This window comes from Syngnathus acus, chromosome 14 (assembly GCF_901709675.1).
Source record: "Syngnathus acus chromosome 14, fSynAcu1.2, whole genome shotgun sequence".
In the NCBI taxonomy this organism is placed as follows: Eukaryota; Metazoa; Chordata; class Actinopteri; order Syngnathiformes; family Syngnathidae; genus Syngnathus; species Syngnathus acus.
The window spans coordinates 4,063,361-4,091,265 of NC_051099.1; the positions used below are offsets into that span (position 1 = coordinate 4,063,361).

The 27,905-nt window shown below is 44.8% G+C and overlaps 2 protein-coding genes across 3 annotated transcripts; one reads left to right on the forward strand and one right to left on the reverse strand.

Moving 5' to 3' along the window:
* On the forward strand, positions 1–27,645 carry fam222ba (family with sequence similarity 222 member Ba). 2 transcript variants are annotated; one of them, XM_037270549.1, is made up of 6 exons: positions 1–97; positions 3,949–4,065; positions 6,045–6,219; positions 6,778–6,910; positions 20,194–20,321; positions 24,043–27,645. In XM_037270549.1, the coding sequence occupies exons 5-6, from the start codon at positions 20,240–20,242 to the stop codon at positions 25,728–25,730; spliced, it is 1,770 nt and encodes a 589-aa protein (XP_037126444.1). In that variant the 5' UTR covers positions 1–97; positions 3,949–4,065; positions 6,045–6,219; positions 6,778–6,910; positions 20,194–20,239; the 3' UTR covers positions 25,731–27,645. The 2 variants fall into 2 exon arrangements, with proteins under 2 accessions (XP_037126444.1, XP_037126443.1); XM_037270548.1 differs by lacking the exon at positions 6,778–6,910 and having other exon boundaries at positions 2–97.
* eral1 (Era-like 12S mitochondrial rRNA chaperone 1) lies at positions 740–3,557 on the reverse strand. Its single transcript, XM_037270584.1, has 11 exons — positions 3,314–3,557; positions 2,976–3,134; positions 2,771–2,898; positions 2,574–2,651; positions 2,457–2,503; positions 2,336–2,397; positions 2,144–2,256; positions 1,799–2,089; positions 1,579–1,728; positions 1,417–1,497; positions 740–1,158 (listed from the first exon to the last, which is right to left on the reverse strand). Exons 1-11 carry the CDS (start codon positions 3,417–3,419, stop codon positions 1,036–1,038), a joined length of 1,338 nt encoding a protein of 445 aa, XP_037126479.1. The 5' UTR covers positions 3,420–3,557; the 3' UTR covers positions 740–1,035.
* Positions 27,646–27,905: the final 260 nt, after the last annotated feature.

Below are 27,905 nucleotides of genomic sequence, written 5' to 3' on the forward strand. Positions count from 1 at the left end.
GAAGAAATGTACCCCAAGATGCTAAACATGGCAGAATTAATTAAGCCAAAGTTAGAAAGTTAGCAACACTGCTCCCACAATGCCGTTCTCAAATTAGGTGAGTAAAAGATATTTCCCATAGTACGTGTATGTTAATAAGCATTTATGTAAATGTGCACAAATATCAATAAGATTAAGTGACATTTGTCCGGATTTTTGGCACGAGCCCAGCTGATACTGACCAGAATAATTTACTTAATAATTTCATTTAAATTATACACACTTCTGTTATGAAGTCCATTTCAGTCAGTTAATGTTGATAACAATTTCAAACGAACGTTAATAGGTGTGACGCTAAACTTAATAACTAGCTTGAAATCTACCCGCCCCATTTTCCCCTTTGTTTTTCTCTGTACTATAAATCTTATGTCCAAGAAGAAATCTGAGAATGATCTACCAAAGCTTTTTACGCAAAACTCAATAAAGATCCATTAATGGAAAGCTGTGATGAATTTAAATGTATTCAACAATATAAAACATTTGGATATTTTTAATTGATTGACTTTAATATACTAAAGTTAAGGCTATTTTTCAAATTTTAATACACGAGTAATTTATTCTAAGCCATTTCCAGCCCCGAACACACGTGTCGGCGGTATCAAGTGAAACCTCCTGACAGCAACTGATAAACCATCAGCCGGCCAAACCTGCTCTGCTGTGAACATGATATCAAATGACAAAACCAAACAATGTACTGCAGTTCATTTTCAAGACAGTTTATTTGTGAAGGAGTTTATTCTGACTTTTGGTCGCTTTGGTGTTTACATGGAACATAATATTGTATATGTTATATAATATCTGAGTTAATAAGCGCAATACAATGCTAGTTAAGGGTGTGCTATGCCTTTTGCTCATAATCATGAAGAGGGAAAAATCTTAAACCAAAATAACATCATCCAAGTTTAGATGTCCCAAAAAATAAATAAAACAGCCAGCTCATCAGGGAGCCTGTCAACTCATTGAAAAGTCATTTCCTTTTCTTCTTCTTCATCATCATCACTTCTTCATCTTAACTGACAGCTTCAGCTTGACCTGTCTCAGGAAGATGGACGTGAGCTGTTCGCTCGTCTCCTGGGCGACCCGTGCTATCATCTGGCCTGACGTGCCGATCAACATCCTCTGCACGTGTAGAAAAAACAAACAAGCGCCTGCTTTGAATGTCAAGTACAAGAAAAGCATCACATATGTAGGAATGGCGCATTAGAAGCATATGTCCACTAGGTGGCACCAAAGTAATACATTTATTACTTTGCCCTAAGCCCAAAAACAGTGAAAAGGAGTTTTGAGGGAATAACAGAAAGACCCCACCCCTCCATGATGATTATCATCAATTTTGCATGGTTGAAAATGTCCCATGACTATGAACACATGACCTACCATGTGCGTTTCTTTCTTGGTGTACATTTTCACCATGATGTTGAGCTCGCCACTCTCATCCATGTCCCAAAAGTCAATGAACTGAAAGCAAAATACATATTTAATGTAGGTCAAAGTGGACAAGTATGTGAGCGGAGTCACCAAAGCATTATTTATTATTACCTGTGTGATCGAATAAGGCACTTCCTGGGGTAGGTGCTCCAAAAGCTTCTCTCGGATCATGTTGATGCACATTTCCTCAGGACGTTGGTCTGTCAATACCTCGCTGTGGTACTGCCAGGCTCCAGACTTGGCTGTGATCATTAGGTAGTCCTGTGAAAAAAAAAATGAAAAAAGGTTTGGAATATTTTATATCATGTCTCATGACTATGATTTTCCAAACCTTGAGTGTCTCCACGTCCTCTCTATCTAGAGAAGAGAGCATAAAGACATCCTTAAAGTGAGACCAGCCCTTCTGGCTCATGAGCGTCCTCAGCTGTTCCTTAGTCAGCACAGACTCGTCTCCATCAGTGGCATCCTGGTCTTCCGGCTCTTCCAAATCCCTTTCTGGCCTCTTCTCAGCCCAAGGGGGCTTGATCACGGGTCGAATGCGCAATTTACGGCCATTCACGACGCCGCACGTCAGCTCGGCTGTGACGTCCAGCAGCTTGTCCTTCATCTTCACCTGGTCCACCTTAAAGATAGAAGATAATGAAGGGATGAAGTGAAAGCAATGAGACGAGAATACCTTATTGAGGACAAGTATCGCTGGGATGTTTGGGTGGCGTGCCAGGCATTTGAGTACTTCAAAGTCCAGCTGTCTGCTCATCCATCGGTCCGACACATCAACCATGACCACCACTGTGAATGGACAGTTACTGTTATTAAATATCCTGCTCATATATTTAAAAAAAAAAAAAAAAAAGAAATGCAGCCCTACTTAGGTCGGCCTCTGTCACCGTGCGCCAAGGATCCAAAAGCAAAGACTTCTCAAGCTGGTGTCTGTCAATGTAAATATATTAGTAATAATTTTCACACTCTGAGCACACTGACAAATTTACCTTTTGACTTTGGATGGCGTAGTGAGACCCGGTGTGTCCAGTAGAATCTAAAATAAAATGCGTCGGTTACAGCACTGCTTTCAAATCAGATCATTAGAAATAGATGGAAATTCTTACAATCTGCGTATCACCCTCTGTTAGGACTCCCAGGGCTCGTTTTCGTGTTGTGTGTACTTTCTTGGAGACAGCAAACACCTTCAATGTGAAAGGATGAATTCAAAAATGATACCACTAAACAGTGTATTCTATTTTCGCGCTCCTTTATTGATTCAGGAAGCCAAAAGACAGAATTATAAGTTAAAAAGGAAAGAAACCTTTCTGCCAAGAATCTGATTGGACAAAGTCGACTTCCCAGCATTCGGAGCACCAATTATTGCCACTTTCAAAACTTTTGAGTCTTCAGGCTGATCGGGATGTTTCATTAATAATGACATTTGTTCACCTATCATGAAAACACAAATGTAAGTAAATATGACTATCACTGAAGCGTGTCCATCTTGGAGACATTAATCAAATTACCACTGTTTGAAGGTACAGAGGAGGGAAGGCGAAAACAACTGTTGTCTGCCTCGGCGGTGTTGCCTTTCAGCAAACTGCTCACAAATGCATCTGTTGTGATAAAACAGGCTGGATTGAAGGTCAGCGAGTTGATCCTTCCACAGCTACATGAGGAATTTCCTGTAAACATACCAGCATCTCCATTACCATACTGCTAAGAAACGAAAACTCACTATTACTGTGTAATTACAACAATGGGTTTAAAAAAAATGTTACTACACATATGGATGATAGTTTCATGATTTTTTTTTTTTTTTTTTTTTTAATAGCTCTGCTCAAATGGCTGTTAAAAGGCTAACCTGTGGCGAGAAGCAATTGCGCAGGTTCCTGGCGAGTAGACACGACGAGTCTTCTGGAGAGGACAGCCGAGTCCCTGATAAAACGTCTGCACACTCTGAGTGCCATTTCGCGTTGTGACGAATAACTGGTCAACTTAATTAGAAACGATTAAGGGTGCAATTGGAATCTGCGTAGCTGTTTCTCTTTCACATGAGACCCGTCAATAGGGCGCCGCCATGTTTGTTTGATCAACAAGAGAAGACTTCCGGTTTCAGGACGTCACATTAATGGTACCGCCTCCTAGCGGCATGATTTGTAACTGCACCAAAACACCCGTTAAGGCTTAAAAAGCTTCATCCTATTTTATTTATTCTCCTCGACTGTGTTTACAAACTGGACGATGATCACTGATATCATTTGATCGTATTAACAATAATAGGCGAATTCAAATTTTAGTTTGACTAAAAATAACTGTTCATTTTCCACTCACCTTCTCTCCATTGGATAATTCTGCTTCATTTTCATTACAATATCAGCAAACTCATCAATATAAACATCAACAACATACATGTGAAGTTAACCATCTGACTTTAGAAGATATGATTGCATATTGAATGATGAAGGTAACATATTGTTTTCATTTGCTGTGCCAAAGACAGGACGAACAGATGTCTCCTCATCGTCCAAACACGCCGGCTGTTTGTTAGTCCTCGAGGACTCACTCAGGGTGAAGCACACACCTCCAGTGGGGAAGGATGATGAAGGATATCAGGTAGCTCACAATCTGTCATCATCAAACACTAAAAGCTCTTCAACCACCGACGAGAAAAACAAAAATGGAGCTTTTACCTGACACTTTACTGCGGAATTCAAAGAGAAGCTGACACCAAAAGGATATTTGAGGATCAGTAAACTTTCTTCCCCCCCCCTTTGCCTTCCTCCCACTTTCTCACTCATTCAAGGCCCGCACCCCCTCAGGGCTTTCCTCACATGGCCCTTTCACGTGGGCATGTATCAGACTGCTCTCTATGACTGCATTAACTTTGGCCTTCAGGAAGAGCACTCTTGCTAAAAAAGGCTTTGCCCACAGAGCATTTAATCATAAGCTGTAGCCCGCACTGGCATTCGAAGAGCACTGCGACTTCACACGTTTAGATGAAAACCTCTCCGTGCTGCTGCATTTCACTCAATCAATTTGATGTAATTAACATGCGGCATGTGATTTATATGACAGCCGAGGTGACGTCAAGATTTTATGCTTCAGTGCTAACGCTTAGCTGGGATTAGGCAAGGCAGTGTTTCCACTAATAAGACCCGGTTGCTCATGAGGAATAACAAAGTTCACGGAATAATAAGCACATGAGCCATGGAGGCATGTCAACGGGGAGCAAGGGGGGGGGGGGGGGAAGAAACAATGTGTCAGTGCATCAGAGCATCCATCACGTCGTGATTGCATTGAGAGGCGTGATGCCGCGCAGCTGGCTGGCTGCAAGGAGCCCCTTCCTCCCTTCTCACACATTCTTAACAGATTAATGAAGCGATATGTGACTTTTGACTGCTTATCAATCAGACATGCCTCAACAGCACGCTCGATTTCTGCGACAGACCCCCAAGGTCCCTGGACCTAGCAATCACTGTTCTTCTGTCCTTGCTCCGGCTTTTTTTTTTTTTTTTTTTTTTTTAAAAGAAGCAATTTAACCCGAAAACTAACCATATAGGTCACACTCACGCTCTGATTGTACAATCTCTTTCACAGTGGGGGAGATCAAGTAAAGACTTCCAATCGATGAAACTTGTCTGCTGAGGGAATCAATAATGCCTCCCTTTCAAATCATCGCTCATGTCATCGGTGAATATAAAACGAATAATTGGGAACAGCGTTCTTTTAACAGCCCGTATTGACGTCGTCGTCGCTATGAAGCGAGAGAGCGCCATTCTGCATCATTAACTTTGTATTATTTCCTGATGGAGCCTGCTGCTACTGCTGCTTCCCCACCTGCTGAACTTTAAGCGCCGCATGTGATTGGGCTTTCACGCTGCATTTTCACTTCCTTCACTCACTGATGTGGAGAGTCACTTGCTGGCTGAATTTAGCAGGAGCATTCTAATACATGCAGTGCAACCCGGGTGACAGCAGTGAGGATTTTACACAAGGCGAGGTTCGAAACCAGAGTGTGTGAGGCATATGTATTAACCACTAGGTCTCTCTGCTATGTTGTTTCGCTTTCTCATATCACTAATAAGTGTCAGGAGATAATCTTGCATCAATACCTTGGAGTTTATTGAAGTAGTCACACAAATATAGCTCTGGTTGAATGGATTTGTACACATGGGCTTGCACAAACACAACCTTTAATCCTTTAGGCCGTGGATATATGAACACTAAAGGTGGAGCAACACATGTAGACAGTTGATATGAAATATTCATCCTTTGTCCTCTATATTATTAATATATTATTAATATTACAGTCTAACATTTGACAGACATTTGCCAACAATTTTAATGGTCGCAAAGAAAAACATTCAGGGTACATACAAGTAATATGGAATGATAATTTAGTTTCAATCGTGTTCTGCTCGAAATATCCAAATGCACAATAACTTCTCGGCCAAATTTTCTGCACATTTATATGCTAATCAGAGCAAGACAACACGGAATTTTTTTTAAAAATACGTTGCATCATGGGAAATGTAAAAAAATGCCCGGATGTTCGGAATTTATTAACAACTGGACTGTCCCTTTAACTACAGGATAGACGTCGCCGTGTAACGCGCATGCGCCGGAAGTTGCCTACCGCAGACAGCAGCAGCAGCAGCAACAGCAGCAGCAGCAGTGATTCGGCAGTGCAGAGCGTCGGGAGTAAATCTGTCCGTTTTCAACCATGGCGACCAACTAAACGATGCCTTTTGCAGAGGTTGACGGAAAGTAAGTAGTCGTGTCTTTATTATGCGCTTTTCGCTCTTCCTTCTCCATGACACCTGCGCCGCATTTGCTTGCACGTATTTGGAAAAAGGCGAGGAGGAGAGGGCAACAATGGGACTGTGTACGTTTAAGACGTGCTAGGAGGTTAGCTAGCCTGAAGCTGGCCACTCAGCTGGTTCTCTTTATTACTAGCAACCTGCGGTTATGGAGCTCCTCTACTATCCATAGTGGACGGTTGGTCTAATTTCAACTCGCAACACAAATCATACAGCAAAGAAATGAAACTGTGTTTTATTAGTACTATTAAGATGCTTAGCTAGTTCTTGTGACAACAGTTGTGGATTTACGACCATTTCCGTGCCAAATCATCCTTATCATATTCATACAGGTTTGCTCCCCAGGCTTATTTATGTGGTTGAAGTTGTTTGCTATTCGTGTCAAGGCTTTATTTAGCCAGAATGAAGTTATCTCCTCGTATCATTGCACATGAAGCTTGTTTGGTTCTCTCAATGATGTTCCTGGAAAGTGAGAAAGCTTTTTTTTTTTTATCCACCTGCAAAGGCAAGTGTTAAAGGTGATAACAAAAGGCTGACGTCACCGGCCACCCCGCACATCAACCTCGGAGGAAGAGGAGGAGTGATGAAAAAGGAGTTTGTGACTGAGGAGCAGGCTTTTTTCACCACAACATCTAATGGTTTGTGTCTGGACAGAAGAGGTCTGTCTCTGATCAAATTTCGGCTATCCTAAGGGCGCACTTAACTAATGGGATCCTATCGACGTTTCTGCCCCCTTTGAGTCTGATCTTTGCACGGCGGAATGTTAATGCCGCCGCTGCTGTTGTTTTTTGGGGCTGCTTTGAGTCATGAGCCGCCCGGCATTATTCCCCAAAACCAGGACTATGGCTGGATAACGTTGAGCTCAATGTGTATTTGGTGTGCTAAAAAAAAAAAAGAGCCTTTAGATAGTTGTTTGTTTCATGACAAGCTGGCCAGAGATGAACTCTAACCTTGCTTGTCGAAAAGTACACTTTTTGCAAGCTAGGTTTCTTCCATTTTCCAAAAGAGTAGATAATTAAATTTCAAAGCGTGTCGTCGGGGAAACTCAGCCCCCCCCCCCCCCCCCCCCCCCCCCCAGACTCAGTGCAATTATCGAGTAGAACTTGAAGGAAGCCTTTTTTGCAACGGGGTGCTATGTTTCCCAGCGCAATGAAGATTAATTAGGTCTTCGAAACAAATGACTCGAGGGCCTCTCCCATCTGTAAAGTGCTCTAATGTCACCTCTACCAGAATAAAGCCTTTATAGTAGACGTTCATTACGTGCCGTTTGTAACTTTAAAATGTCATGCATCGGTGACACTTTAAACCGAGGACGCAGTTTTATGATTACGTTACAATGGAAGCTAACCAGTCAGTGGCTACATGGCTAGCAGCCAGAATCAGTGACCTCACTGTCACTTCATAAGGAATGTGTCTGCTTACTTAACCCAACTCCTGGTTAAATAGACCTCACAAAGCATCCAAAGAAAATTCCAGAAGACACCAGACTTAACGCTTTGACGCCGTGTACTCATGCATGATACTCTGTTTGGTCATGAATGATGAGTTCACCCGCCCAAGTTTTGGTGAGTGTTTTCCAACCGCGGGAAATGATTTTTGCACGTTAGCTTATCAGCTAGTAGACAAGCCTGAATGTCGAGAGCACCTGGTTCATTTGTTCATGTCACGCTGGTCAGCACGCTAGAAAAGTGAGTGCGCTCCACCGAAGGGAAATGCCACTCGTTCATGAGTCATGTGCTGACTCTTTGACCTGTCACCACAAACCAAAGAGTCTTTGCTCGAGGGCAGAAAAGCAAGTTTGCCTTAAGGCTTTTCTGTCAGCCACTGACAACTGTGTTGGAATGTATTGATTTACAGTGGAGGCAGAAGAGGTCTATTTGCTTTTTGAAGTGCAGCATCTTGCCTTTTTCCCCCTCTCATTCTCTCTCTCTTTTTTTTTTTTTAAATCTATGTTAGTGCATTTAAGGCTGAGTCGAACTAAAAGGAAATATGAATAACATGCTAAATCTTATCAGCCTCTGAAATATTTGACCTTGCATCCAAACAAAATGATCGCGGATGAACCTTTACCCCCTTTGTAATTATGAAGATAAGGATAGCAACGTGAACTTAGGAGTTTCTTAACATGCGGAATGTGATTTTGCATTTGTGATAGCATCTCAGAGGGCGGCCATTTTGACACTTGCTGTGAGCCGTGACTGTCGGTAGCCGTGATGTCACTTTCAGGTGACAATAAGTGGCAAGGCAAAATGGACGCCCCCTGGATGGATACAAAAAGGTAGATTATTATTTTTTGGGGCTTAATCATACACAATATGAATCAGAATACCATGTTTAGACTAGAGTGGTACAATGTGAATTGTAAAAACCCACACGGCAGCTTTCCAAATGCTAAATCGACTGGATTAAACCAGGAGCCGACCGATGATTGGTCTCGCAAAGTCAAAGCAATTGTTCTCGAGTGGCTCCCATTGAGGCCCACATGCTTTATGTTGCAGAAGGCCCCTGCACTTGTCAGCTGAACAATCTGCTGCGCAACATCAAGACTGCAGCAATAAGATGATGATGATATCAAAGCCTTACTTTATGTGAATAACATATCACAAGGTACAAAGATTGTCCTGGCACTCATTAATGATTAGTCATTGGTCATTTTATTCCTTCCCCCCGTTATTGTTGACTGAAAGAGCCCGGCTAACTAGCACGTGTTTTTGGAACGAGCACGATTAAAAGTGGCATTTGAATTGGAAATGTGCGAGCAGGCTCTCTCTCCCCAAACCTCATTTCCCTGCAGGGGCCAGTGGGTGTTAAATCTCCAGCAGGTGTTGCCTGTAAATTTTATGTGCATATATAAGGGATTTTTATTTTCTGCACCTCAGTAGTTTTTGAAGAGCAGGTTGTCCCCATATCCCCCCCCCCCCCCCCCCCCACCTTGTATGTCCTTTTTGCTGTGGGGCAGATGTTTGGTTGTTTTTGGAGACAACAGTGTGAGGGTCAAAAGCAGGTCAAGGGAGTTATAAAAAAATAAATAAAAAATGGCCGCGCGTGATCCTTGCCAATCGTGCGGACAACCCACTTGTGCCTGAGCGTAAGGAAATGACCTGGCATTTGCTTCCCCAACCAAAACAAATGATAAAGCTTTTGTTTGCGCAATCGAGAAACCCGAAACCAGGCAGGCCCTTTGCAACGAAACACCCAAAGAAAGCTTTTAGCGATTGTTGTGTCTTCATCTCGAGGGCAATGGTGAAAGAATGCATGCCTCACTGTGACATTCACGGCAGTAACAACAGCCATAGCAGCGGGGAGGCACGAGGGCATCTCGCTGTGATCAGCCTCCACGGAGTCACTGGAGACAACAGAGCTGTTTATCCGCCTCCATCAGTAGCAGAGGAGCAGGCCCAGATGCGGCGTTCTGTTTATGGCACAAGATAAGGCTGTCTCAATCAGATCGCTGAGCCTCTCCAACCCCCCCAAAATAGGCTCTCGCTCTAATAAGAGAGCTCCAGATTACATCCCAGGCAATGCTAATAAATATCATTATGGTGTCTGTTGCTGTAGTTTTCCAAGCGTTCTTATCGGTGGCATCATTAGCTAGCTTTGAGGGTGACCCGGTCGGCGGGGTCGCAAAACAAAGCGCCAGTAAAGCCGCTACTGGTGGAGCTACAACGTTCACACCCTTGTTCCGTTTCATACTTGGCGTAAACATTAGATAAAGCTTCCAGAGGATTAGAAGAGAGGCGGAGGAGATATAAAAGGCTGTCGGCTAATTGGGCTTTATTTTTAATATTTCAAACGCTTCATTAGAGACTGAATTACTCCTCGGTTTGGAAGTTTTTTTTTTTGGCGGGGAAAGGCCTCACAAATAGAATAATATCAGGATTCATCACAAGATTGAACTTTATTTTTATAATATGAGGCCAGCTTTCTTCATAGGAACTTGTGTTGCGTGACTTTTGACCCTCATTATTGCAAATTCTGATATATTGACAAAAATTGTTTCTGTTTTGTAATGTTAGCTAAATTTATGAGACTGCTAATTAGGGATGATGACTAAATTTCCTTCAATAGCTTTGGGGAAAGATCATTTGACATGTTAGGAAAATGGAGATTGTCTTGTTTTATAGCATTACCAACTGACATATGAAATGCTTTGTTACAAAAAGTAGATGGTCACATGTTCGTTCCAAATGTTACCCACTCGGCATAAATGCAGTCTGTACCACGTACTGTATATTAAGCATACAATTTCATCCATATGGCACAAGTAGTTAGCGCCATTTCGACAAAATTACCCATAAACATATGTCATGAAATCATGTGGAGTCTCAAAAAGCTCTGACTGGTGGAGGAGGCTGTCAGGAAGCTCTGGAGGCTCCTTTGACAGAGCTACAGAGGTGAGGATTCATTTGGCCCTTTGCCCGTGACCCTTCCCCACGCCCGAATGCGTGGGTGCCTTTTTATTTCACCGTGCCTTGTAGAGCAGACGGCACTTCCAATGGCTCTCTGCATAACCTCCTCGCCCTCCGGGTCCTGTTTGCACCCATTGTTGGCCGCAGTGAATGCTATCTCCGTGCCTTGAAAAGTAACCAGATGACATTCTTCCTGTTGTTGGAAAGAGCTCCGGGGGTTGGGTTGTGAAAAGCAGCTGAAAGGATAGGCTAAGATTGTGACCTTCACTGACTAATCGCTGGCATGTCATTCACCGGGCGCTTTAAAAGCAAACACAAATGTCTTTTTCTCTCAACATAGTCATGAACTTTGCCGATGGACGGCACGTATATATTTTATTTCAACTACCACTTTTGTCATTTCTTTACAGGCAGTACTTCCGACACCTGCATCTCCTCCCCGTCTTCTCATTCTGAAATACCGCCACGGCCGTGAATCGAAAGGCATTTAGTGAGGCTGTAAGCATCAACGCAGCCCTCCATGTTGTTTATGTCTTCGGCAAGTGGCGTTTCCTGGAATGTGCAGCGGCGCAGTTGTCACCCTACGGGGGGGGATGCCGGCTCTAATCACGGTTCATAGTTCAACTCTAGTTATTGTTGTAAAAGCAGAGGAGCACACTTGATACCGACATGAACAGGATGTTGCGTTGCTTTTTTTCTTCCGTGTACTTTAAGATGGTTTCAAACGTGAGAGATTTAATGTCTGACCTTTTAGCAGCGAAGCTAAAATTAGCTATTTAATAGCCTTTACTACTTACCAAGTTGCTAGGGTTCAACTCGGTTGACTTCTGGAAGTGGATGTAATTTGATTTTTTTGTTTGTTCAGGATGTGCTTTTCTAATGTCCGACGGAACCGACGTGGAACATGACACAGAAAGAAAAGCTTTTGTCTGACATCTTTCAACGATCAATGATTGGCATATCTCCTACCGTTTCCCCCTTTTGTTTGCACCCTTTCAGTTTCGGAGCAGATAATAAAATTGACCATTATGCGTAATGTGTTCTCAGGCCCGCCATGGCATAAAAAAACCCACAAGGTTGTTTACAAAGGAAGCATTGAGTTAGAAAAGGGGAAAAAAAAATGTCAACTTTTATCACGCCACTGCACAAGCATTTTGCGTTAGTCAGAAAATATCCCCTCGAGTTGTGCTACATCCGTGGAATGGAAAGCGGGGGCCCAATTTGAAAGACATTCTTGTAAGTATTCATGTGTAAGGAGTCCTGAGGCAGGTCACGTTTCTGTGTGACAGGCAAGCGTCGGTCTTTGCCGCGTAGCTCACTTCCCAGGTCTCGTTGCAGGGATTTAAGTGTCGGCTTTCTGTAATTAATAGCCGGGGTAAGCCCCCGTCGTGCCTCATCGCCAGACCAGGTGCTGCTCCGATCCGGTCCGGTCTTTTTCACCTCGATACCGTCTTGACATGTGTACACAGCGAAGCGGCTAGCCAAAACAAAGTCGGCTGGAATCATCCCGGTGAATTTTAATGCCGCGGCGCTGATGGAAAGCTTATTGGTAAAGGATGTGGTTCGTTTAGTCGACTTTGTGTCAAGCACCATTCCGCTCGTGTCCCGCGCTGTTTAGCAGAGCTCGCCAGCTCTTGACAGATTGCCGTCCCGATGGGGAGATTTATCCAGCCGGCACTGCCAAAGGCACTGACACCATCATTAGGCTTTGATCAGCCGCAAGTCTGCGAGAGGAAGAGGAGAGAGTAATATTCTTGATCTAATTACTCTGAGACATTTCAGGGGATGTAATATGTGATTTAACCTCTTCTCAGAGGCTATAAAAGGAAGCTGGGTTAATCTTCCTGGCAACCTCCTTTCCACGCAGTGTCTTAAATTTCCTTTTCCCACGAAGCCGGTAAAAGCCAGCGTGACGCGACAGTTTGCGCTCGGAGTGCTTCAACGTCGCGCTGACCTTTTCTTTTAATGCGAGCGGCGCTGTTGCGTGGATTTAGATGCTCTAAAAAAAAAAAAAACAACCCCAGTTGGCATCCTCCAAATAGAATCTTTTTGTTTCCACGCTCCTCTCAGCGCCACGACTTGCAAAAGACTTGATTTGAACAAATAGATTGCAACTGGAACGGAGGGCTTTGGGGTTAATCAGTCAAACATGGTTAAACAATTCTTGGGACATGAAGACATTAGTCTTGCTTTCCCCCCGAGCTCATCGGAGGCTTTTCTCTCGAGCGCCCGGGCTCGGCTTTTAGGGCCATGGGCTGTGGCCTGGCCTGCTCCACGGAGAACCCACACACTGGGCCCTCAGCATGCTCCATTGCTTCTGAATGCCCCTCCACTTTCCTCTCCGCCTTTGTTAGCTGGCACAATTGCAGTGATGGATTAGCAAATTAAATGCAGACCTTTTCTGTTCACGGCCACCCTCTTTGCAAAAGTCGATTCGGGATATATCCCCGCACCTATTTATTCCCCCCCACTTATTAACATTGTGCAGTGTCATTGACAGAATGATTCCACTGAGCCGTCATAAAGCCTCCGGGCGTCTTTTGTGCTATGGCCGAGATTTTGGACTTTGTTTTCCATTTTTTTTTTTTTTTTTTTTTTATGACTAAGCGCTGATCACACTGATGGATCGTGACCATGACGTGATGATAAGTGACTGCTGTCATTTCCTTCTCCAAACTGTTCTTTCCTTTTTGCTTGTTTACAAAAGCGTCACATTCCATATTTTTCCCAACAAGATTCTAAAGCTCTTTTTTTTTTCCCCTGCAGCTTGCAGTTAGCACAGCCCAGTCCTCTCTCTCTCCCTCTCGTTCACCCTCTTGATCCCCTTGGTGCCTCCTCCGCTCTTGTTTGGACGGTAGACTGAAGAGACCCTAATTAGCAGGACTAGAGGGCCTCCTGAAGGTCACTTCCAACGCATTGGTGGGAGAACAGAAGACTTCTGGGAGGCTCGGGAACGGCCATAAGTCAGCTGGCTTTACCGCACAATAGCAGATTTTTCTGTTAAGAAGGCCATATCTCAAAGATCCATTCATCATAAGCTCCAAAGTCTCCTACTTTATCAAGCCACGTCTAGTCTGGGCTATCGAGACCTGATTGATGGTTCTGTCCTTATTGCAGGGAACGAGGGTCGATGGTAGAAATTTGCCGCTGGGTGCATTAATGCTCTGTTCAACGGCGTGGACCTTTGAGCATGCATCATCAGTCTTAGATGGCCGCTGGAGATCTATGTGATGCAAGAAAGTGAGATATGGAAAGGAGTTTGATCAGCCGGGCCAAGTCTTGTTACTCGTATGACCGTATCGCTCTCGCAGGGGAGAAGGGATTTATGATCCAGTTAGCCTTCCTGGGTTTAGCTCCTCATAAACGGTAGTTATTGTTTCTGTGTTGAGCGTATTGAGAATATGTTGCAGAAATAACACAAAGTTCCGTTTGACTATTAGTGCTTGTGAAGAAGACGTAATTCTGGCGTCATGACAACGCGAGTACACAACTGGGCACTTGTGTGGGCTCAACAGACCAGGTGTTCCCATGCACACACAGAGGTGAGATGTTTGCCATGCTTGGCCTCTATTTGCCTGCCTTTTCCGCAGAGTCGTTGGTTGGCTGACCCTTGCCTGATGCCCACAACCAGTGTCGGTTGGCGGAAGAGCCAAAGTTCTCAGAGGGCACCCACAAACAAATGGGAGATGGAGGAGAGAACCATTGGCAGACGGAGCACTTCTCGCATTGAAAAAGATGACTTTTTGTTCTCCACGGGTGGAGGAACTGGTTTGGTCTGGCTGCAGGGCTAGACTGAATGTCAGAGCTGCCGAGGAGGCGGGCGGATCGGCATCTATTGAATACACACAGAGTCGGATTTTGAATCGGCTTTTTCTCTCGAAATTCTCAATGAAAATCCACCTGACCTTGGACAGATCTAGCAAAGAGTAGAAAGCTTGTTTGTAATAAACGTCCCTTACCTGTTTTTTGTACGAAGCTCCATTTTAGACAGATCGCAGTTGGACTTCAGACGAGCTGGAACTAGAGGTGGTCCGTGGGGGATTTTGTCTGCGTGGGAGGGAGACTTGTGGGAACAGCTGCGTTGATAGTTTTGTTTATGGAGCACTCAACGCTGAGACATAAGCCGTGGGAACACCTGGATAAGAGGGCAAACGGTACACGAGGCGGTGTCGGTTCTGCTTTTTGGAGCCGTACCAAAGCAAAATGCACACACGTGCTCTTCTGATGTGTGAGCGTAGCCTGCAATCCCAATCAACTAGCACTTAACAAAGATTTCCCGTTTCTCCTTTTTAATCGCAGCCTCAATTTGTCACCGGGGTGTCCAATTTCTCTTTCAGTGAGGCGAAGCATGGATGAGGCGGGAACACAAAATGGATGCACCTGCAAATGAAAACCGCTCTATCCTAATTTAGATTTACACCTGGGGGGGAAAAAAAATTCGACAGCTCTTTAGCTGTCAGCATGTTATTTCCCTTCAAAACAAGGGAAGAAGTTCAATAAGAAGTATTTTCAAATATAGGTCGGGCAAAAATTGCCAAATCATGGACGTCATGATTGCATCTTTTCAGAAGTCAAATCTGTGGAATCAATACCATATTTTCTTTACTTCCTTTAACTCTAAAGGCCAGATGTCCCAGTATTTATTCATAAAGTATCTTCATAGCGCTACACATTTTAATTAAACATGGCTGTATATTTGTTTACACCTTTTCCATCTGCTTCTACTGCAATTATCCAATTCATAACAGCACATTGAAGGTGTAAACAAGTTTAGGAAAACATCCATCTGGAGTGCCGTGATTATGTCACGCGGACTCCTGCACGCACACTTTCAAATACTCACGGCAAGTGTAACATCTGTTCGTCAATGTTGTTCTGAGCGTGCCCGCACCGAAGCCCCGCAGTCTGGCATCTGAGAACATGCGACTCAGCTCATTGTTGTCTGCCGTGACTCTTGGATATGCGACTTTGAAGTCGAAAGAAAGCCAAATAAATGGGTTAAAAATGTGTATTGAACAGTCCTGAGCGTAGCCGTTATCGAAACTGCTCTAGCGCCAACTTCTCTTTGCATTCTATGATCAAGCAACTTTGCGAGTCGCTAATGTCCGAGACCAATTTTCCCGGAAAGACATTTATCCTGATCGTGATCATTAGTGACAGCATCGCCAGCTAACAAGATGGCGAGGGGTGTTTTTTTTAATACGCTCCCACCATGTCATTATGGTGACGTAACAACAGGTGACATTTAAAAGTGCAGATGTAGTCAGTGGAATATTTGCAGCATTGCTTTGTTTCGACATCCGATCGTACACGAGGATATTGTTTGTGTATTTGTGTCGTTGATAGTTATCAGCAAATTCCAGTTTTGCTACATTACATTTCGTTTTCCACCTTGTGACCAATAACAAAAGAGAGTCGGACGATGTTTTTGCGGAAACGTTTTGGGTATGCGTGGAATTATTTTATTTTTTTCGAATTTGGTTTCTGTTTACAATTTCATGCCGACCTCACATAACGTGGTCTGTGTCAACGCTTAACGTGCACGTGTTTCCGCAGATAATTGTTTCATTGTTTACATACAAACGAGACACCCCCATTCAAATGTTTGGGCTTTCAGGCTACAAATGGAATGCCTGTTAAGTCAGTTGTAAACTGAGCCTCAGTGTGATGGATGTCGTGTTTAGTCAGGTCTAGCATAACAACGGATCTTTTGATACCACTTTTTTTTCCAGACCGATACTAGCTGAGTAATCACTGATACAAGTACCAATATCACTATATCTAAAATTTCAATGAACATAATCCTTTACAAATACCTATCTTGAAATAAATGATTATTATTAATATTTTGCATTCAGGGCTCACCTCAAGTTACAGACTCCCTCGTAGGTAGGTATCGTTAAGATTTTAACGATAGGACTACTCGTAACGATACTGCTTATCGATCCGGTACTTTGACTGTATTTTTATCAGTTCTTTTTTTTTTTATTGAGGAAAACAACCAACACAAATAAATTTGTAGCAGTGAAACGAGGTGCCTCTAAAAATGCATCTCAGACAAATATATTAAAAACGGGATCGTCCAGGTAGAAAGTGCAAAATAACGTAAATCAAAATGAGTCATTTGTCCGAACCGTAAATAATTGTGGCCTTCAACTACCATCTATACGTTTTTCCGCAAATACTGTTTGCAAAAACTTGGTAATAGTAATCTTTTCATTTCTTGTAAACATACGCAAGAGCCCTCTTTCTTTCGACCGAATGCTTGAGCATTCTAGAAACGGAGAAAAAAAAAGCTCTTCATCCTGCTCCCTTTCTTTCTATACTTCCTATTCACACAGCCGGCTGGCAAGAAAAGTACTGTAATTTCTCTCTCTGCCCTGAGAGAATCAACAGACTGTAGTTGCATTGAAGTTGTGCTTTTATTTGGCTGTATTTCAGACCTATAACCTGGGGCTAAACATGCAATTAAAATAACATCAGCCTGCTTTCACCACCACTCTCCTTCTCCTGCAGCAGCACTAGTTAGCACAAGCACTGAACAACACGATGACTTGGTTTCTCCTAATTGCTTTTGCTCTTAATCGGCAGAGAAAGCTGCAAATATTGTTTTCATTTTTTTTATTGTTTATTATTTCTATAGCTACCTATCGGTTTAAAATGAGCTGCTTTGGCTGCGCTGGTGGATCTTATCAGTTTGATTTGCTCTGTAATGATTGTCAAAGTCGGTTCCCTAAATGTTTTTCCGCATCAGCTGTCGACTTTGTTCTTATTGCTAAAATAAGACAAAATGTAGGTCAGCTTTAATGGGAACAATTTGACAACACACGACATCCCTTGCACCGATTGTGCTTTGGGTTTTTATGGCTTTATTGAAAAATGCAAGCACAATGTTTGTGTAAGTTGCCGTGGCGACTCGCCGAGTCACAGCCAGCCAGAGAAGCCTCTGTCGACTGCCTGCCTGCCTGCCTGCCTGCCTGTGCGGGGCTGATAGTGTGAGATGCCTGGCTAAACTCCACCAAACCGATGCCTGCTCTGCTGGCTAGGAACCCCAGTTCTCCACAGATGAAAATCAGTTTCCGCACCGGGCAGAGCGAACTGTGTCTCTGCATCACAAAGGCTCCTAAGCCCCCCCCTCCCCTCTGTTTGTCAGGAGGGGATGATGGCTGGAGGCTTCAGACTAGACAGAGCCCCCTGCCTGGTGGTCAGAGTGCAATCCAGAACAAGAAGAAGCCAGTCAAATGCTGACTACCACCTGCAGAGTGGTGCCAGAGACAGCTCAGTCTCTGTCTGGGTTATTTCTGTCATAGCATTTGGAACAGGTCTCATCAAAACCTGATAAAATTCAATAACATTTTATTTGACTTTTTTAAAAATTATTATTGTATTTTTTTTATTGTATTTAAGTATTTATTTAAAACATTTTTTAAATTTATTTAAATTTTTATTTTATATCAATTATCTGTTAGGCGGAAGTGCCCTGACTTTTTTTTATTTTTCTTTGTTTATTTTTTTATTGTATTTAAGTATTTATTTTAATTTTGTTTTTTTATTTCTTTTTATTTTATTTTATATCAATTATCTGTTAGGCAGAAGTCTGTTAGACCCCCCCCCCTCATAAATTGAGGACTACCTATAACAAAAATCTCAATTTCCGATCAGTATGTGCTACGTGTAAGAAAAACAACAAAATGCTGCATGTCCTCCATGCTTGTCCCTTTTCTTTGCTCTGTCCCACCTGATAAGAAGCGATGCTATCTTTGTAACACCAGCTTACCCTTGACAAGCTGCAGTGAAACGAAAGGCGTTTCCAAACCGTAGCCCGTCTGGCAAGCTGATACAAGAAGGCCCGTTGGAAACGTGACATGAAGTAGCTCCGCATGTAAGTTGCTGTGACACTGGTGCTGATACTGACGCCAGGCTTCCCCCCCTCCCTCCTTGCTCTTGGCTGTAAGGCGGTGTGTCAGCTGGGGCATTACCATAGGCTGACCTTTGCCGCCGCACTCCCCACTGCAGCGTTTTCTGACATTCAGGGGCGCTGTGGGGGAGAACAGGAAGGGGGTGGACTGATGGCCTGCTCGCTGTTTCTCGCCTGTAGCGGCTTGGCGTCTGCGTGTCCTTTTAACAGACACACCGCTAGCTTACGCTGGCATTTTATTTCCCGCGGCATCAATCAAAAACGAGCTTGTCACCCCTTTTTTCCCGAACGCCGCGCTGTATTTGATATGTGCTTTTCCCCTCCCAACCTGGGCGCTGCTGGTTGTCAGAGAGATTGCCGTTATCTTTATGTGAAATCTTGGCACCCTGATAAATGAGAGCTGGAAATCCTGTCGACTGACATCAAGGCGATGTGTACCTCAACTCCTTCCAAGGCTGAGAAGGGTGGGGGAAAAAAAAGAATAACATATCAGACCAATTAAAGTTAATGCATGGTGACACAGTGAATCGAGAGCAGGGATTGCTGCCATATGGCGGTCCAGGCTGTAAATCGGAAAGGGAGGTGTCGGAAGCGCAGCTTGCAGAAAGGGTGCATACAGTATCAAAGAAAATTGACCGAAATTTTTTTTTCTTCTACTCCCTCTGCCCCCTTACCCCCACCTGCAGCACCCCAAGGTGCACCGCTCTCAGGTATCTGTGTGGAAGTGGCAGCTTCATTAAGGCTTTTTTTTTTTTTTTTTTTCCTCCACTCGCCAGGAGGATTTAAATGAGCTGTCGTCCTGACCTTTTTGAGCTCCTGCTTTTTAAAGCAGGTTCACCCCCCTCCCCCCTCCCAAACCTGCCACCTGCCCTTTCTGTCTTTCCACCTCTCCGTCTCACTTTGTCACCCTTTCCTATACTTGTCTCTTTTCCCCGCAGGGGGGGGGGGGGGGGGCGACACCTTTAAGCCATCGCAGGCATGCCAAGGTTGTTTTGTGGGTAATTGCCTCCCTCATAGACTCGGTCTGCACACACTTACCACACTCGGCTGATGCCATGCCGTAAAAGGAAGAGAGGGCACCGAGTCTTTCGACTTCATTTGCTTCCCCGACTGTTCTTTAGTGCTGATTAAGCAAGCATCTGTGTTGTTTGGAATCCAGCAGTAAGCCAAGTGGAGCATGCCTAACGTTTTTCTCCCTCTCTATTACATCAGGGTTATTGCACAGATTGGCAGCCATTTTTTTCCCCCATTTCTTTTCACGTCATCCCGGTCCGGCTCCCTCGTCTAACGTCTCCAAACAAACGTCGGTAAGACGGTAGCGGGATCCTAGGAGCATGTAGGACGAGGAGGTGGAGGAGGGACTCCATTTAAACCTGCTACCCTCCCCTCAGGCTCATTTTACTTGTGAGGTTTGATGTTTAATTCAAGTTGTTAACAGCATCAAATGTCACCTTACCTGACGCTCCAAGTGTGAATCAGTGTGTAATTCAACAGACTTCCTAAGGTGTCTGCCTGTGGGGATAAGGTCTTTTAATCAGTATTGCTAAGCAACCTCCCGATTTTTTTTTTTTTTCTTCTTGCTTCCTTTCCACAGTGTGAGGAGAAGTGCGTGCCCCATGTTGCATTAGTGTCTGTGTGAAATGCTGGCCTGTCTGCCAGGGCCAGGTGACCTCCCCCTCCAGCTTCTCCCCCACACGCAGATGAACACTGGACTTCAGAAATGTAAGTAGCGACCATCCCACACGGCCAACCGAATCTGTTCCGATCGTACCGGCATGTACACATGCCAGACATTCTTTTAGATATTAAACAAATATTAGACTGGACTCAAAATGAACAGCAATTGCGGGGGGGGAAGTATGATCACAAACAATACCAAATTTTGGGGGAAATGGTTTTATAACACCTTCATGTCAAATCCAATTTTATTCGATGAATCGACAGAATAAGCATGAATATTTCATGAATATTACCTCAGCTTCCTTAACCCCAATCATAAAGGGCCATGCCTTTCAAATCACCTACATAAATCAGTCACATGGATTAAAGCTCACACCGTGCTCCATTCAATCCTAAAAAGTACCCCTCAACGTGACCCATTTCTATGGTACGTTTTTTTTTTTTGGGTCACAAAAAAAAAAAAGCTCCCAGCTCATCAGGACTGTAATTTCAGAATGCCAGTAATCAGCCAACCCCCTGGGAGATCAGCAAGCATGAAGCAGTCTGCTAAGTGCCAGCGTCTGTTGCCTCACTCAGGCAGGTTTGTGACGTGCCCGCCATCAGTCGGACTCTTTCCCCTGCTCCCAGACAAATTGGGGCAAAAATGATACTCCGTTTTTTTTTTTTTTTTTTGTCTGCTCAATCCCTTTTGATGACGAGCACAGTATATTTGGTCATTTCAAGCCAATATCATCTCCTCTTAAAAGTACATTCTTGGCCTCGCTTGACCTCACCGAGTGAGTCATCACTTGTAATCAAGTAAATGAGCTTCTGTTTTTGTTAGCATTTGAGTTTTAGAGAGGCCTGGACTCTGTCTTTCACCCTTTCCCTGCACCTCCATTTTCACTGAAGGTCTTAGACCACCAGGTTGGCCACTCTCTGCCGCGGCGGTGCATAAGAGAAGTCATTTAGAAGTTCCGAGCTCGCGGGTTGCTGTCAGAGGCAAGGCCGGCCGGGATCAGCTGCTCTATTTATCATTGGGGAGTGTCTGTTCGCAGATGATGCCTGTGAAAAGCAAAAGGGCTGGCCCAGGTGCACAAAGATACAGCAGGGTCGTGCAGCCATGATGTCTCACATACCAGGAAATGGCCCTTGGTCCTCCATTCTTCTAAGCAGAACAAACATGGAGCCTGGCGGGGGCCACCGGGCAGATTTTGATTGTTTTTTTTTTTGCATCTCACAGAGATCAAAAAGCAGCCCACTTTCTCCTGCTCTTTCTGATATTTTGAATATCGAACTCTTTGACCCTGTCAGCATGGCTGCACACGCGGTAACTGAATTCAACAGTCTCATTCAACACCGAAGCTTCAATTTTCCTGCTACTGAGTGAAAATTTGCAATATCAAACAGCGTGAGCGCCTTGCCCCCCCCCCCCCTGCTGCTTAAACCATGTTCAATAAGAACAGTTGTTTGAATAAAAGAAGCCCTAATTAGAGCCTGCTGACTGTGCACTTGTGTGCCAACAGCGGGGTAATTAACACACAAGCCAACGTAGCCCCCCCTTTCCCCTGCTTGCTGTAGAAGGTTGCTTAGTTGGGAGATCTTAGATGATGCGCCCGTCGCCATCGGCGACCGCCAACAAACTTCACTTATATCCTCATTAACCCTCCCTTGATACTTTAAGCCCTTCAATTAATCCAGGTTTGAGGTGAAGGTTGAAATGCTAATAAGCGAGCGCATACATTTGCAGCCTGGGCTTTTTACACAGGTTTATTGATTCATCCCCCCCCCCCTAAAGTTTTTCTTAGATTTTTTTTTCCAAGTTGACAACATTTCCGCTCAACTGCTATTAGCATATACAAGCCAAGATAGACAAAGGTTCCAAGTGGCGGTGTCATAAAAAAATATTTGAAATGCAAACGTCAAGCAAAGTAATTCCCCCGACGTCTAAAACACTTTGCCAGCCTTCTCTGTCACGCTATCATGCACTTTTTTGAAGGATTCTTCTGGGGATCCTCTGCAGCGCTGTCATCACGGCCATCTTGATGTCATCCACGTCTTTCAAATTGTCCCCTGATGATGCCCTTGAGTTTGGGAACGAGTAAAAAAAAAAAAAAAATCAAACTGAGCCAGGTCGGGTTGAGTTTTCTCAGCTAGGAATTGCTAGTTGCTCAGGACGTTGAGAACTGCTGCCATGAGTTGAAACAATTGAACATCATATGAAGTTAAAAATGAGTTTTAAATTTAGACAGTGAGGGGGCTTCTCCAGTATGACTTTGGACCTCTGCTGTCTTGCTTTCTTTGACCTTGGCAAGATGGAACTCTTTCAATGAAGGCTCTTAAATTTGGCCTCCCGGGTCATACTCCATGACTCATCACCCGTGATGACTCCCTAGCAAGTCATTATTACTCACTCTCCTCATTGCTTGATGACCTGACACTAAATATATGTCTATAAAAGAAAAAAAAATGGAATTAGATGCAGCGAACGACGGTCAGACTTTCCTACTCAAGGATGATTACAGTGTAGCGAAATATATATTTGTGACACCATCGCAGGAACATTTCTGACATATCTTCTATGTCGGATGGAAAAAAAGAACACAAGATCCTCTTTTTTTTTTAGCAACAAAAATTAACTCCACTGGCAGCATTGATGCCGCCAGTTTGCTTTTCACTTTTCTAAATCGGGTTTTATCACCAAGTGCGGTATGTTCTGTATGCTGACACTGGGAATAATGCGAAGACCATTTTGTCGTTGTGCAGTCAGCGTTGATGTCACAAAGGCCATTTATCATTAGCGGCAGTTGACAGGGGGGGGGGGGGAGTCCATCCTCGCCATGTGTCTGCCTTTGCTTGCCCTGGCATTTATTCAGTGACACACATTAGGTCGATGCGATGGCTGGCGTCCACTCAAGCACCTTGGCCCGAACCTTGGAATTAATAAGGCTGTCATCGGCTGGCTGGACATTTAAGTCCGCTGCCCATTGTTTCCCCATTCCCAAATAAAAAGGGGGGATTAATTAGCCAGTTGGCACCGTTTGGGTTCTGAGTCCCTCAAGCCGAGTCAGCTCACTGTGTGACTGAGCGGCCATATGAAAGTAACGGAGACATTTCACATTGCTGCTCCATCAACTCGGTGTAAACTGCTTTGGCTTTGGCATTAACAGTCCAATAGCAATAAACGTAAAGGCAGTTGAGTTCAATTTGCCACGGCACCATTACTACTTTCTTTTCTACTGCCGAGTGCAGCGGGCGGGATGACATTAGCAACATTCCACGTTTTGTTTCCTCAGCGTTGACATTGAAAACTATGCGCAGACACATCTCTGCCAACGTCGACGCTCGCCTTTCTTTTTTTAGTCCATTTAAGACGGGGCTCACAAGTGAAGCCACCTTCACGTCACTTTGAGAGGTTAAATTTAGCCCGGATGCTTAGCAGGTGTAACAAATGTCTGTTCGCCGGAGCCAGCAAAGTCTCCCCCGCAGATCAGAGCCTGTGTCTGATTACTGTCATGTCGCGCTCGCCACGTTGTTTTCCTTCTCGGCGACGCAGCCGCAGGGGAGCGTCATTGCCGCTTTTTTTACCTCAGCCCCAAAGAGGTTATTTTTTTTCCACCCGTGTCTGCCGTTTTGTTTGTCCCAAAAAACTAGCTGGATGGTTCTCGACAGGCGCCGGTTAAATATTTTCAACGGGCATCGTGGCAGCTGCAGTGTGATCGAACACGACTGAATGATCCGATTGGTCTCTTTCTCAGTCTATAATCTTTTTTCTCTCTCATAGGGGACACCACACAAAGGATGAGATCCACTCCTTTCCCAACCCCTGCAGAATTGGATGCCTATGCTAAGAAAGTTGCCAACAACCCCCTCACCATCAAAATCTTCCCCAACAGCATCAAGGTCCCGCAGCGGAATCACGTCCGGCGTACAGTCAACGGGCTGGACACATCGGGCCAGCGCTACAGTCCTTACCCTTCCTCTCAGGCCAAGACTGGCCTCCTCGCCATCGTCAAGGTGCCCTCGGTCAAGGGCATCCTGAAAGATTTCGCCGGCGGCCGGTCTCGCTTGCACCCTGAAGTCATCATGAACCACCTGAGGAGCCCTTACCAAGTGACTTCGACCAGCACTTTAAACCCCCGCCACTCGACTCTGCCCAACCTCCCCCAACCTCAGCAGAGCTTAGCCCTGCAAGCCCAGGACGCACCTCAGACTCTACAGATGCCACTGGCTCAGCAGCAGAGCCTCAGACACGCTCTCCCCGTGGCCCAGCACTCTCAGGGCCCGCCTAGACTGCAGACTGTCTCCCAGCACCCAGCCCTCGGCCACCCCTCTGCCGTGCTCCTCCAGCAGCAGCAGCAGCAGCAGCAGCACCTCCAGCAGCAGCAGCAGCAGCAGCAGCCGCCGCCCGGCCTGCAGGGGAGCAGAAAGCTGCCAGATGGCGATGCACCACCTAACGTGACCGTCTCTACCTCAACCATTCCACTCCCAATGGCCACGGGGCTGCACCAGGGCCACCAGCCAGACCTGAGCACCATCGTGCACCAGATCAACCAGTTCTGCCAAGCTCGGGCCCAAGGGGCCGGATCGGCCTCCATGTGCGAGGGCCAGATCGCCAACCCCAGCCCCATCAGTCGCAATCTCCTTATCAGCGCTTGCTCCAGGGTGTCCATGCACAGCAACCCGGCCGCCGCCGCGGGCGGCTTCCACCCGCACAACTGCATCCTCGGCCCCCAAGAGAATTCAGCCATCCCGGCGGGAGCCCACCCTTTACCTAGCGTGACCATGAACCACTTGCCTTCCAACCACACCGATCTCAAGCAGCAACAGCACCCTCAGCAGCATCTGCACCCAAAACCCAATCAGCAGTTGCAACAAGCCAACACACAACAACAGAAGATGCGCTCTTGGAATCCGCAGCATTTGACCCACGTGCCCCATATTCCCAACGGTTGCAAGCAGCCCACCAGGGATGCCGGCTTCCACTTGACCTACCCCGTGGCGGACATGTGCGTGGGGCATCCGTACATGCTGAAGCCCCCTATAGAAAGGCCCACCCCCTCTCCGCCCGTCAACCACAACGGCATGACGGTGGCCCACTACCCAAACGGTCACTACTTCCAGTCCCACATTTGGAACAGCAACATCCTCCCCACACCAAACAGTGACAGCTCCGGGTCTCAGGACTTAGCCATGCCATTCCACGGGGCGGGCCCGGGGGGCTGCGGCGCACTGGAATGCGGGCCCCCGGGGGCTCCCCATTACAGGCTACCGGCGAGCTCCTCCACCTCCTCTGCCCAGACTAATCTGATGCAAACCACAGATTACATGGGTGGGGACTTCCAGACGCCCTACTTCCGCGATCAGAATCTCGGGTTAATGGGCAAGATGCACAGGCCCCCTATGAGCAGGGTGGGGCCGGAGCTCGGGGATGGTCGAAGCGCTCTCATCCAGCATCCAGGGTACAGATAAGCTATGGCCTTGTCTCCGCAAGTTATCAGCCCCCCCCTTTTGTTTAGTCTTAAGAAACCACATGATAACTTGACAAAACTGCTAATCTTAAAGAGGGTAAATGAATATATTTAATTCATGAAGGACAGTAGTTTCTTTCTTTTCTTTGATAAATCTTGCAAGTGATCAATTTTTTTTTTTTTTCTTTGGGGGTTAGTGAATGCTTCTACCTGGAACATTTAGGAATCATGTTCACCTTGTCTACTGTGTGTCATTCCTGCTTTCTGCTCCTCAATACGTACATGTGTGTGCCTGGATCTTGACAGATCCTGTGTTATTTCCACTTGACACATTTGTAAGTCAATTCCTCACCTAAAAAAAACATCCATTGTTGGATGTGCTGTGAGGAACGTCTGGCGAGGAAAATACTTTTTCTGTGTGTAATAATCTTGTTTGAAACAGCAGCCAGAGACGTGTGCGCGTGCGTGCTGAGCTTTTACTATTTTCGGATGTAATTATTTATTTGTTATAATAGGACTATTGAAACTTGACTCCTTGCTGTTGCTTACAAACGCAATCGGGTTGTTTGTATAAAGCAAGGACCCAGCAGGCAGCGTTGCCATGGCGATGTGCTCCTGTCCTGCTTCAAATGCTGCAATGAATTCAGGTGTTTTAAAAACTTTTGGGGCTGGGCCAGGAAGGCTTCGGTTATGAAATTCTTTTCAAACAGAAAGGTCATAAGCGTTAAAGATGGCCTGAGTCTAACAAAGACTTTTTTTTTTTTTTTTTACAGCGCTCAACATAAATGACAGACAGCATGGATTTGTGTTCAAACATTTGCAAACCACTCCTACCAACAATAGACGGATGGAGAATACGCCATAGGAGAACGAGCAGAACCCGGTTATTATTAAATCCAAATAATAATAATTCAACCAAAGGATGACAATTCAGGCTTCTTTTCCAAAGGGCGTGTCGCCATTTATGCCGAGCGCTGCATTGGGAAGACGTGCCATTTTATCTTTTTACAAAGCTTTTTTTTTTTTCTTCTTCTCCGTAATCCTTGACAAATGTATTACTTGAATGTGGACGATACAATAGTACAAAGTGTTACTAATGTCACGTGGGGATCAAACCGAGTGAGTCCCGGGGTGAAACGTGTGCTTGCTACTGATTGTGATGTGAAGACCAAATTGATCACTTGCAAGATGACACGGATGGAAACAAAGCAGACTTTTTACGTTGAAACAGCAAACGCATTGTTTATTTTATTGTACACTGGCTTACCTACTAGACTACTGTAACATTTAAACTTTAATGATTGTGTGAGTGTTGCCGGGTCGTTTGTGTGTGTGTGTGTGTGTGTGTGTGTGCGTCTGTGATCACGATAAGACCCATGTTCTGTTCACCTACCAACCCCTAAAAAGCCTTAATTGTTTGGTCCTTGGACTTTCCTTGAGCATGGTTTTAATGAAAACCCCAAATAATGAGAAGGAAGATGGTGAGAATACACAGACACAGCGCTTTTTTTTTTTGGGTCGGGGGTAATTTTTTATTTTTTTTTTTTCCCCTTTTTATTTTAATTAAATTGTATTGACTAGACAAAGCAATTCCTTAGAGATTTGTTATGGGAAGCAAGAAAAGGAGCGATACGATAATTATACCGTATTTTTTAGCAATGTGTAGTTACTGAGCTGTATTTTTTTTTTGGCCAATTTTCAAAGCTTCGCTTTTGCAATTGTGACTATTTATAATACTTGATTTTCTTATTTAAGTCCCCCCCCCCCCTCCTGTTCTGTTGCTGTGAAAAGGAAGAAGGTCCATAGCCTATCTTTTTGTCATCTTTCAAGACGGATAAGAAGCAAGAGCGTGAGAGTTGTGCTACTCTTTTTTGTAATATTGTAATAATAAAATAAAATTCTAATTTATGCTTTCATATGGGTTTGAGACACTGTTTGGACTTTACGGCGCACACGTTTACAAACGGGAATCATGGCACGAAGACACAGCTATTGCACTCAATTTTAAACACCAAATGTGATGTTCGTCACATCATTAATTGTAATTGTTGCAGCAATCTCACACCATTAATCGAGGCCTGCCGCCTCCAAATAGCGACGGGAAGAAGCGAGCATGTGCTAGATTACACTTGCTTGGCTGTGATGAAATGGAGGTTGCATAAAATCTGGAATCACG